General features: G+C 51.3%; 1 protein-coding gene across 1 annotated transcript in view; it reads right to left on the bottom strand.

Annotated features, from left to right (window-relative positions):
• Positions 1-644: 644 nt before the first annotated feature.
• LOC147091941 (uncharacterized) overlaps positions 645-13,103 on the bottom strand; it is a 142,674-nt gene continuing 130,215 nt past the window's right edge. Inside the window, exon 7 of the mRNA XM_085976647.1 lies at positions 645-1,741. Within this exon, the coding sequence (XP_085832773.1) occupies positions 686-1,741 (1,056 nt within the window). The 3' untranslated portion in view covers positions 645-685. The remainder of the gene's footprint in view (positions 1,742-13,103) is intronic.

The raw sequence follows: 13,103 nt of genomic DNA, 5'->3' as shown, positions 1-13,103 counted from the left end.
TCTTGCCTGGGGCGCTACCACTGAATTTAATGCACAGGGGTGCTAAATTTTTCAGGGCGCTAAAGTTAGCCCCAGTGACATTAGCGACCCAAAGGGGGCATCACCGAATTTCCCCCTAAGAGTCTAAATGGGCTGGAGGAGCAGAGGGATCCAGGGATACAGATACACAAATCACTAAAAGTAGCAACACAGGTTAATAAGGCCATTAAAATAAAAGCACTGGGGTACATTCCTAAAGGAACATTCTGTTCCATGCCTAGGAGCTCTGAACCATGGCAGAGAGCAGCTGGGACACGTTTCTCACACGCCTCGAGATTAACCCGCACGGCAACTTTGCTGTCAGTGAAGAGAGACAAGAAAAACCAAAGTGCCGTTTGCCCCTCTCAGTGTGGCCCTGAAGGACTGTGTCCAGGCTGCTTCTGTTCCCACCGCACGATCCTCCCCTAGATTGTCCTTTGAGCCCAAGCCAGGTGATGCTAAAAACTCAGGTGGGAAAGAAGAAAATCTACAACAATGTGTTTAAAACAAAGCTGGTTTATTTGACATCTATCCAGAATATTAAACTCCAGCCCAGTTATAGGGGTTATTAACATCAGCAGAAACAAACCCCAACTGTCAGAATGAACATGGTTCAGTCCTGGATGTGATTAACAGCAGCAATAACAGCAGAATCCAACCCCTGCAGTCACTTGTGAACTCGCTGGTGTGTCAGCAGGTTGGATGACTGAGTGAATCCTTTCCCACACTCGGAGCAGGTGAACGGCCTCTCCCCAGTGTGAGCTCGCTGGTGATTCAGCAGGTTGGATGAATTAGTGAATCCCTTCCCACACTCAGAGCAGGTGAATGGCCTCTCCCCAGTATGAACATGCTGATGATTCAGCAGGTTGGATGACTGAGTGAATCCCTTCCCACACTCAGAGCAGGTGAACGGTCGCTCCCCAGTGTGAACTCGCTGATGATTCAGCAGGTCAGATGACTGAATGAATCCCTTCCCACACTCAGAGCAGGTGAACGGCCTCTCCCCAGTGTGAACTCGCTGGTGTGTCAGTAGGTGGGATAACCGAGTGAATCCCTTCCCACACTCAGAGCAGGTGAACGGCCTCTCCCCGGTGTGAATACGCTGGTGTCTCAGTAGGTGGGATGACTGAGTGAATCCCTTCCCACACTCAGTGCAAGTGAACGGCCTCTCTCCAGTGTGAACACGCTGGTGTGTCAGTAGGTGAGATGAATTAGTGAATCCCTTCCCACAATCAGAGCAGGTGAACGGTTTCTCTCCAGTGTGAACTCGCTGGTGATTCAGCAGGCTGGATGAATTAGTGAATCCCTTCCCACACTCAAAGCAGGTGAACGGTCTCTCCCCGGTGTGAACACGCTGGTGTGTCTGAAGGTCAGATGACTGAGTGAATCCCTTCCCACACTCAGAGCAGGTGAATGGCCTCTCCCCAGTGTGAACTCGCTGGTGTGTCAGCAGGCTGGATGACTGAGTGAATCCCTTCCCACACTCAGAGCAGGTGAATGGCCTCTCCCCAGTGTGAATGCGCTTGTGTCTCGATAGGCCAGAGAGTTGGCTGAAGCCTCGTCCACACACAGAACACGTGTACGATTTCTCCCCGCTGTGAATGGTGCTTTTTGCTTCCATGTTCAGAGGCCGGTGAGATTCAGATCCGGCGAGTCGAGCGACTCTGTCAGATCTTGAAGTGATGTTTGGTTTGAGCTTACCATCTGTAAATCCTCCCCTTCCAGTGCCCTGTAAAATTAATATAAAACAGGGAGCGTGAGAGACAACCCACAGGAAAACAAAGGCAGGTTGTGAAATTGAGCTCAATGAATCTGGTCAATTGTGGGGCCGGCACTAGAAAAAAGTGACCATGAAAGCTGGCGGATTTTCATAAAAATCCAACTGGTTCACTGATGTCCTTCGGGAAGGGAATCTGCCACCTGGTCTGGGCCTACACACAACTCTGGTCTCTATGGGAGGAGAGAGAGAGAGAGAGAGAGAGGTGGGAGGGGGAGGGGGCGAAGGAAAGGAACTTTATACATCTGCAACTCGACCAGAACTTTGATAGAACCTCCAAAACCCGCAACCTCTACCACCTAGAAGGAGAAGGGCAGCTGTTGTATGGGAGCACCATCACATCCAAGTTCCCCTCCAAGTCACACATCATCCTGACTCAGATATATTCATCGTTACTGGGTCATAATCCTGGAACTCCTTACCGAACAACATTGTGGGAATACCTTCACCACACGGACTGCAGTAGTTCAAGAAGGCGACTCACCACCCCCTTCTCAACAGGAAACTGGGGATTGGCAATATTTGCTGCTCTTGCGAGCTACACCCACATCCCAAGAATGAATGAAAACAAATCTGTAGATGTAAACTGGATTAAATGCCTGTACAGAAATACTTGTTCCTAAAACAATACTCTTTTACATTGTACGGACAGTGTCTGTGCAACAACCTAATCTCCCCTAGAATCCACCTCCCTTGACTGTCTCACATTGGAAATTGTTGGGTCCTCCTGGGGTCAGAAGTACTGGGGGTTAAACGCAGCAACTTCTCCTCCATCTCCACTCCAGCTCAAACTGAAACATACAAACATACAAACATACAAACACAGAAGATAGGAGCAGGAGTAGCCTATTCGGCCCCTCAAGATTGCTCCGCCATTCAATGCGATCATGGCTGATCATCCAAATTCAGTACCCGTTCCCTGCTTTCTCCCCATATCCCTTTAGCTTTAAGAAATATATCCAATTCCTTCTTGAATATATTTAATGTATTGGCCTCTACTGCCTTCTCTGGTAGAGAATTCCATAGGTTCACCACTCTCTGGGTGAATAAATTCCTCCTAATTTCTGTCCTAAATGGCTTACCCCGTATCCTTTGACTGTGACCCCTGGTTCTGGACTCCCCGACCATCAGAAACATCCTTCCTGCATCTAGTCTGTCCAGTCCTGTCAGAATTTTATAAGTTTCAATGAGATCCCCTCTCATTCTTGTAAACTCCAGCGAGTACAAGCCCAATCATCCCAATCTCTCCTCATACTTCATTCCTGCCATCCCAGGTATCAGCCTGGTGAATCTTCGTTGAACTCTTACCACGGCAAGAACATCCTTCCTCAGATAAGGCGACCAAAACTGCACACAATACTCAAGATGTGGTCTCACCAAGGCCCTGTACAACTGCAGCAAGCCATCCTTGTTCCTGTACTCAAACCCTCTCGTTACGAAGGCCAACATACCATTTGCCTTCTTAACCGCTTGCTGCACCTGCATGCTTACCTTCAGCGACTGGTGCACAAGGACACCCAGGTCTCGTTGCACTTCCCCTTCTCCCAATCTATTGCCATTCAGATAATAATCTGCCTTCCTGCTTTTGCCACCAAAGTGGATAACCTCACATTTATCCACGTTATATTGCATCTGCCATGCTTCTGCCCAATCACCCAACCTGTCCAAATCATCCTGTAGTTTCTCAGCATCCTCCTCACAGCACACACGCCCACCCAGCTTTGTGTTGTCTGCAAATTTGGAGATATTACATCTAGTTCCCTTGTCTAGATCATTAATATATATTGTGAATAGCTGGGGTCCAAGGACTGATCCCTGTGGTACCCCACTAGTCACTGCCTGCCACTCGGAAAAAGACCCGTTTATTCCAACTCTTCTGCCTTCTGTCTGCCAACCAGTTCTCTATCCAAGTCAATACCTTGCCCCCAATCCCATGTGCCTTAACTTTACATGCTAATCTCTTATTCGGGACCTTATCGAAAGCCTTCTGAAAGTCCAAATACACAACATCCACTGGTTCGCCCTTAACTATTTTACAAGTTACATCCTCAACAATGAAGCAACAAAAAGACCTACACAGGCGGCCAGGGACCTACCTTCCGTCAGCCTGCAATAAAACTCATCCCCACAGCTGCTGACTAATGGCGGCCGCAGCACCCACAATTCCACGCGTCCCAGAAACCGCTCTATCCAACGTGCTGATTTCCCCGCCGAGAGTGCGCACGCTCCCCGGGGCCGCGGGCCATTCTGGGAGCCTGGCTCCTGTCCTTTTCACGAGTCGGACTCGGTGGAACTGGCTGAAGAAACTGGGAAGGGGCGGCTTGGATGGGGGAGGCGCTGCACCCTGGGTTTCCTGGTGCCGGGGCCCTGGCCGCACATCCGCCGGGCCCAGCCGCTCTGATTCTGATTAAGTTTTTGATGAGGTAACAGAGAGGGTTGGTGAGGGCAATGTGGTTAACGTGGTGTACATGGATTTCCAAAAGGCGTTCGACAAGTGCCACATAATAGGCTTGCCAGCAAAGTTGAAGCCCATGGAATAAAAGGGACAGTGGCAGCATGGATACGAAATTGGCAAAGTGACAGGAAACAGAGATTAGTGGTGAACGGTTGTTTTTCGGACTGGAGGAAGGTACACATTGGTGTTCCCCAGGGGTCGGCACTAGGACCACTGCTTTACTTGATATATATCAATAACTTAGACTTGGGTGTACAGCGCACAATTTCAAAATTTGCAGATGACACAAAACTTGGAAGTAAAGTGAACAGTGAGGAGGATAGTGATAGATTTCAAGAGGACATAGACAGGCTGGTGGAATGGGCGGACACGTGGGAGATGAAATTTAACGCAAAAAAGTGCGAAGTGATACATTTTGGTAGGAAGAACCAAGTGAGGCAATATAAACTAAAGGGTACAATTCTAAAGTGTGTGCATGAACAGAGAGACCTGGGGGTATGTGTGCACAAATCGTTGAAGGTGGCAGGGCAGGTTGAGAAAGTGGTTAAAAAAGCGTGCGGGATCCTGGGCTTAATAAATAGAGGCATAGAGTCCAAAAGCAAGGAGGTTATGATGAACCTTTATAAAACACTGGTTCGGCCTCAACTGGAGTATTGTGTCCAATTCTGGGCCCCACACTTTAGGAAGGATGTGAAGGCCTCAGAGAGGGTGCAGAAAAGATTTACAAGAATGGTTCCAGGGATAAGGGATGAGGGACTTCAGTTATGTGGATAGACTCGAGAAGCTGGGGTGGTTCTCCTTAGAGCAGAGAAGGTAGAGAGGAGATTTGATAGAGGTGTTCAAAATCATGAGGGGTCTTGACAGTGTAGAAACTGTTCCCATTGGCGGAAGGGTCGAGAACCAGAGGACACAGATTTAAGGTGATTGGCAGAAGAACCAAAGGCGACATGAGGAAAAACATTTTTATGCAGCGAGTGGTTAGGATCTGGAATGCACTGCCCGAGAGGGTGGTGGAGGCAGATTCAATCACGGCTTTCAAAAGGGAATTACATAGAAACATAGAAGATAGGAGCAGGAGTAGGCCATTCGGCCCCTCGAGCCTGCTCCGCCATTCAATGAGATCATGGCTGATCATCCAAATTCAGTACCCTGTCCCTGCCTTCTCACCATATCCCTTGATCCCTTTAGCCTTAAGAAATATATCTAACTCCTTCTTGAAAATATTTAATGAATTGGCCTCAACTGCCTTCTGTGGCAGAGAATTCCACAGGTTCACCACTCTCTGGGTGAAGAAATTCCTCATCTCTGTCCTAAGTGGATTACCCCTTAGCCTTAGACTGTGACCCCTGGTTCTGGACTCCCCCGTCATCGGGAATATCCTTCCTGCATCTAGTCTGTCTAGTCCTGTTAGAATTTTATAAGTTTCAATGAGATCCCCTCTCATTCTTCTAAACTCCAGCAAGTATAAGTCCAATCAACCCAATCTCTCCTTATACATCATTCCGGCAATCCCAGGTATCAGTCTGGTGAATCTTCGCTGCACTCCCTCCATGGTAAGAACATCCTTCCTCAGATAAGGCGACCAAAACTGCACACAGTGCTCCAGGTGTGGTCTCACCAAGGCCCTGTACAACTGCAGCAAGACGTCCTTGCTCCTGTACTCGAATCCTCTCGCTATGAAGGCCAACATACCATTTGCCTTCCTAACCGCCTGCTGCACCTGCATGCTTACCTTCAGCGACTGGTGCACAAGGACAGCCAGGTCTCATTGCACTTCCCCTTCTCCCAATCTGTTACCATTCAGATAATAATCTACCTTCTTGTTTTTGCCACCAAAGTAGATTCAGAACAGATCCAGCAGCTCAAAATTAGGCATCCATGAGGTGCTGTGGGCCATCAGCAGCAGCCCGCATGGGCTCCAGAATCAATGTTGAGGACTCCCAGGGCCACTCCTTTCCGGACTGTACATCACTGTGCCACCACCCCTGGTGGGTTTGTCCTGCTGGTGGGACAGAACATTCGCAGAGATGGTGATGGAGGAATTTGGGACATTGGCTGAAGTGCAGAGGGAGCTTTACTCTGTATGTAACCCATGGGTGTGTTTGATGTGACAGTGCAGAGGGAGCTTTACTCTGTATCTAACCCGTGCTGTACCTGCCCTGGGAGTGTTTGATGGGACAGTGTAGAGGGAGCTTTACTCTGTATCTAACCTGTGCTGTACCTGCCCTGGGAGTGTTTGATGGGACGGTGCAGAGGGAACTTTACTCTGTATCTAACCCGTGCTGTACCTGCCCTGGGAGTGTTTGATGGGACGGTGCAGAGGGAACTTTACTCTGTTTCTAACCCGTGCTGTACCTGCCCTGGGAGTGTTTGATGGGACAGTGTAGAGGGAACTTTACTCTGTATCTAACCCGTGCTGTACCTGCCCTGGGAGTGTTTGATGGGACAGTGTAGAGGGAGCTTTACTCTGTATCTAACCCGTGCTGTACCTGCCCTGGGAGTGTTTGATGGGACAGTGTAGAGGGAGCTTTACTCTGTATCTAACCCGTGCTGTACCTGCCCTGGGAGCGTTTGATGGGGACAGTGTAGAGGGAGCTTTACTCTGTATCTAACCCGTGCTGTACCTGCCCTGGGAGTGTTTGATGGGACAGTGTAGAGGGAGCTTTACTCTGTATCTAACCCGTGCTGTATCTGCCCTGGGAGTGTTTGATGGGACAGTGTAGAGGGAGCTTTACTCTGTATCTAACCCGTGCTGTACCTGCCCTGGGACTGTTTGATGGGACAGTGTAGAGGGAGCTTTACTCTGTTTCTAACCCCGTGCTGTACCTGCCCTGGGAATGTGTGATGGGACAGTGCAGAGGGAGCTTTACTCTGTATCTAACCCCGTGCTGTACCTGCCCTGGGTGTGTTTGATGGGACAGTGTAGAGGAAGCTTTACTTTGTATCTAACCCGTGCTGTACCTGCCCTGGGAGTGTTTGATGGGACAGTGTAGAGGGAGCTTTACTCTGTATCTAACCACGTGCTGTACCTGCCCTGGGAGTGTTTGATGGGGACAGTGTAGAGGGAGGTTTACTCTGTGTGGTAAACCACTGTTTGTATTCCACTGTGTACATGCCTGTACATGCCTCGGCTGACTCCTCCCACGAATCCAGGTATAAAGGTGACTGCTCCACAGCCCCTTTGTATTCTGGACCGGTCGACCACTCGAGGCACACCTTCATTCACTTGTTAATAAAAGCCTGTTAATTAGTCGCTTAATCTCAGTCTTTTGAGTTATTGATAGCGCATCAATTTTATTAACAAGATTTTTATAATGGAGATGATCCTCACACCAGCATGCCTGGACTTAGATCATTAGGAGGCGGACTCATCCACCAAGTTTATTCACTGGCTTAGGTGTTTCGAAAAATTCCTGACATCCTCCGCTGCAATCAAATCGAACGAGGGCAAACTGGATGTCCTGACCTCCAAAGTGAACCACCGAGTGTACTCGGTCATCCAAGACGCGACCTCGTACGCAGATGCTATCAAGCTCCTCAAGGACCAGTACACGCGCCCAGTGAATGAAGTGTACGCCAGGCACCTTCTGGGGCGTCGTAAACAACAACCTGGGGAATCGACCGAGGAATACCTTCAGGCACTGTCTGTGCTTGGCCGGGCCTCTGGTTGTAAGGATGTTAAGGCCGCCGTGTACACAGAGGAACTTATCCGGGACGCTTTTGTAGCGGGCCACAGGTCCAATTACACCCGACAGCGACTGTTGGAGCAGAGTGACCTCGACCTCAACAAGGCCTCTGAACTCGCACTATCATTGGACGCAGCCTACCGGGGCATGGATGCCTACTCCTCTGCACCGTGGACGCCGCGGGGAACGACAGCCTGGCACACTGTAGGACCGTCTCATAGCACCGTGCCACCCCAGCCACATCCCAGCAACGGCCCAACTACCGCAGCAGTGTCCCAAGGCCAGACAGCAGTGCCCCAAGGCCAGAAATGCTACTTCTGTGGCCAGGCCAAACACCCCAGAGCGCGCTGCCCAGCGAAAAATGCGATCTGCTCGGGCTGCGGGAAGAAGGGACACTACGTCAGCATCTGCAGGGCCAAAGCCACCCCAAACCCCAGCAGCGCCACGTGTGGGCCGTGCGGGCCGCCATCTTTGGCCTCCCCAGCCATGTGCGAACCACCGAAACAGCAGCCATTTTGGACGCCTCCAGCCACATGGGGATCATGGACGCCGCCATCTTGGATGACAGCCGGGACGCAGCAGGCCCCCAACACCGCCTCATCTGATACCCGCAGCGACACACCGACCCCTACGCTGGCCTCCGTTACACTGGACCAAGCGAGACCGCACCAGCTGGCCAGTTCCACAATGGACATTAAGGTAAATGGTCACGAAACAATCTGCCTTTTTGACTCTGGGAGCACGGAGAGCTTCATCCACCCCGACACGGTGCGGCGTTGCTCTCTCCCAGTCCTGCCTGCGCACCAGCGGATTGCTATGGCCTCCAAGTCCCAGTCGGCGGACATTGGCAGCTACTGTGTGGTGACACTCGTAGTAGATGGGACTGTGTACGATAATTTTAAACTTCTGGTCCTGCCCGACCTCTGCGCTGCCATTCTACTGGGGTTAGATTTTCAGTGCCACCTTAAAAGTGTTACGATGGCGTACGGTGGACCCCTCCCCCCACTCACAGTCCACAGCCAGCAGCTTCCAAATTGCCCGCCGCGCACCAGGTGCAACCTCTCCACACTCAGAGTCACCGCCCCCCCACCGTTTGCTAACCTCCTAACCTCACCCCCGACTGTAAGCCCATTGCCACAAAGAGCAGGCGATACAGTGCCGGGGACAGGGTTTTCATTAAAACCAAAGTGGAGCGGCTCCTGAAGGAAGGGATTATTGAGGGCAGCACCAGCCCCTGGCGAGCCCAGGTTGCGGTCATTAAGACCGGCGAGAAGCAGCACCTGGTCATCAACTACAGCCAGACAATAAATCGCTACACCCTGCTCGACGCTTACCCACTCCCCCGCATAGCTGATATGGTCAACCAGATCGCGCAGTACCGCGTCTTCTCGACCATTGACCTGAAATCAGCGTACCACCAGCTCCCTATCCGCCCTGAGGACCGCCAGTATACTGCCTTTGAGGCAAACGGCCGCCTCTATCACTTCCTTAGGGTTCCCTTTGGCGTCACCAACGGGGTCTCCGTCTTCCAAAGGGAGATGGACCGGATGGTCGATCAAAATGCGCTGCAGGCCACTTTCCCATATCTGGACTGATATGCCCGGTAAAATTGATATACCTATCAATTCAGTTCATGAAAAGCGACGAGTTAAGTTAGTAACTATAGGTTTTTATTGGCTAAATAACAGAGCCCACCCTCGTGGGTGATCGGATCCAACAAGGAGGAATACCAGCCAGTCGACCACCTTTATACCTGGGCAAGCAGGCAGAGCCATGGGCGGAGTCAGCTGTGGTCAGCCCAGGTATAACAGCATGGCAAGAGGTGACCTTGTGTAGTGATACAACAGTGTAAACAGTGATAACCATAGTGTAACGATATAAACAGTGATAACCATAGTGTAACGATAAAAGTGGTTTACCACATGGACAATGTGACCATCTGCGGCCATGACTTGCAGGACCATGACGCAAACCTCGAAAAATTCCTCTGCACCGCCAAACTCCTCAACCTGATGTATAACAAGGAGAAGTGCATATTCCGCACAACCCGCCTTGCCATCCTTGGCTGTGTTGTGGAACACGGAGTCATCGGCCCCGACCCCGACCGGATGCGTCCCCTTATGGAACTCCCACTGCCCCATTGCCTCAAGGCCCTGAAGAGGTGCCTAGGGTTTTTCTCTTATTACGCCCAGTGGGTCCCCTACTATGCGGACAAGGCCCATCCGCTGATCAAGTCCACCTCTTTTCCCGTGACGGCAGAGGCCCGCTTAGCCTTCCACCGTATCAAGGAAGACATTGCCAAAGCCACCATGCACGCAGTTGACGAATCCATCCCCTTCCAGGTGGAAAGCGACGCGTCCGACTTTGCCCTGGCCGCTACCCTCAATCAGGCGGGGAGACCCGTGGCCTTCTTTTCACGAACCCTCCAGGGCCCGGAGACCAGACACTCCGCTGTTGAGAATTGAGAAGGAGGCCCAGGCTATTGTGGAGGCTGTGCGTCATTGGAGGCACTACCTGGCCGGAAAACGATTTACCCTGCTCACTGACCAGCGTTCAGTTGCTTTCATGTTTAACAACAAGCAGAGGGGCAAAATCAAAAACGACAAGATCTTGAGGTGGAGAATCGAACTTTCCACCTACAATTACGAGATCTTGTACCGGCCCGGGAAGCTCAATCGCGTGGCACCTGCGCCAGCGCGCAGATCGATAGACTGCGGGCCCTCCACAATGACCTCTGCCACCCTGGGGTCACCAGGTTCTTCCACTTCATCAAGGCCCGCAACCTGCCTTACTCCATTGAGGAGGTCAGGACCATGACCAGGAACTGCCAAGTCTGCGCTGAGTGCAAACCGCACTTTTATAGACCAGACAGGGCTCACCTGATAAAAGCCACTCGCCCCTTCGCGCGCCTGAGCATTGATTTTAAAGGGCCTCTCCCCTCCTCCGACCGCAATGTGTACTTCCTCAATATTATTGATGAATACTCCCGTTTCCCGTTCGCCATCCCCTGCCCGGACATGACCAGTGCCACGGTCATTAAATGTCTGAACGACCTCTTCACCCTGTTCGGTTTCCCCAGCTATATCCATAGCGACCGGGGCTCATCGTTTATGAGCGATGAACTCCGTCAGTTCCTGCTAGCTAGGGGTATTACCACAAGCAGGACCACCAGTTACAACCCCCGGGGGAACGGACAGGTGGAAAGAGAGAATGCGACAGTTTGGAAGGCCGCCCTGCTAGCCTTAAAGTCTAGGGGCCTTCCGACCTCCCGCTGGCAGGATGTGCTCCCCGATGCGCTCCACTCTATCCGGCCACTGCTCTGCACTGCCACTAACGCCACCCCTCATGAGAAAATGTTTGTCTTCCCAAGGAAGTCCACATCGGGGACATTGCTACCGCCATGGCTGACGTCCCCAGGGCCGGTCCTACTGAGAAGACACGTGAGGACCCATAAAATGGACCCCCTGGTCGAGAGGGTCGACCTCCTCCACGCCAACCCCCAGTATGCTTACATTGCGTACCCGGACGGGCGGGAGGACACAGTCTCCCTAAGAGACCTCGCACCCTCGGGGGCTGCAGTAACCCACTACCACCCCCCCCCCCCCACGATCCGATATCCAGCCCCAGCAGACGGCAGGCCTGGGCCCCGCGACCCGCTCGTCATCTACGAGGACGACACACCAGTGCCCCAGCCTACGCGGGACTCGACGCCGGAAGCTTCACTACCCCTGCCGTCGCCACGTCGATCACAGCGGCAGACAAGACCTCCGGAGAGACTCCAATATATTAACTTTTAATACACTTCACCCCGCCGGACTCAATTTTAAACAAGGGGTGAATGTGGTAAACCACTGTTTGTATTCCACTGTGTACATGCCTCGGCTGACTCCTCCCACAAATCCAGGTATAAAGGTGACTGCTCCACAGCCCCTTTGTATTCTGGACCGGTCGACCACTCGAGGCACACCTTCATTCTCTTGTTAATAAAAGCCTGTTAATTACTCGCTTAATCTCAGTCTTTTGAGTTATTGATAGCGCATCACTCTGTATCTAACCTGTGCTGTACCTGCCCTGGGAGTGTTTGATGGGACAGTGTAGAGGGAGCTTTACTCTGTATCTAACCCGTGCTGTACCTGCCCTGGGAGTGTTTGATGGGGACAGTGTAGAGGGAGATTTACTCTGTATCTAACCCGTGCTGTACCTGCCCTGGGAGTGTTTGTTGGGACGTGGAGGAATGAGAGGTGATCTCATTGAAACATAAGATTCTGAGGGGAATTGACAGGGTAGATGCTAAGAGGTTTTTTTCTCTGGCTGGAGAGTGTAGAAATACGGGGCATAGTCTCAGGGTAAGAGGTCAACCATTGAAGACAGAGATGAGGAGGAATTTCTTCACTCAGAAGGTTGTGAATCTTTGGAATTCTCTGTCCCAAAGGGCTGCGGATGCTGTATCATTGAGTATATTCAAAGCTGAGAGAGATTGTTGGACTCTAGTGGAATCAAGGGACATGTGGATCAGGTGGGAAAGTGGAGTTGAGGTCGAAGATCAGCCATGATCTTATTGAATGACGGAGCAGGCTCGAGGGGCCGTATGGCTGACTCCTGCTCCTAATTCTTATGTTCTTAAGCTGTCCACTGTGTGTTTTTAAAAAATTCATTCACAGGATGTGGGCATCGCCAGCAAGGCCAGTATTTATTGCCCATCTCTAATTCCCCTCCAAGGTGGTGGTGAGCCGCCTTCTGAACACAACCGAGTGACTCGCTGGGCCATTTCAGAGGGCTGTTAAGACTGAACCACATTGCTGTGGGTCTGGAGTCACATATAGACCAGACCGGGTAAGGACGGCAGATTTCATTCCCTAAAAGGACATCAGTGAACCAGATGGGTTTTTACCACAATCTGATAGTTTCATGGTCACCATCACTGATACAAACTTTTCATTCCAGATTTATTTAATTTTGTACTTCGTCATTTTCTGGTGAATGAAACATTTTAAAAATCTGAGCCAGTGTGTTGTGAGCCAAAGAGCCTTGTGTCCAATGAGGGGAATAAAGGCCCACAGCCTCCCCTGGCCCCGGGCCCTGAACAAGGGACTGGAGAAACTCGCTGCCCTGTGGATCAATCAGCCGGCGCTAGTCCCGCCCCTCAGGCTCCCCGATTGGTTGGAGG

This window comes from Somniosus microcephalus, unplaced genomic scaffold (assembly GCF_052327205.1).
Source record: "Somniosus microcephalus isolate GS21.2 unplaced genomic scaffold, FLI_Smic_1.0 unresolved_chr3, whole genome shotgun sequence".
NCBI classification, from domain to species: Eukaryota; Metazoa; Chordata; class Chondrichthyes; order Squaliformes; family Somniosidae; genus Somniosus; species Somniosus microcephalus.
Note: the sequence above shows the minus strand (reverse complement) of the source record. Positions and strands in the feature narration are given on the sequence as shown.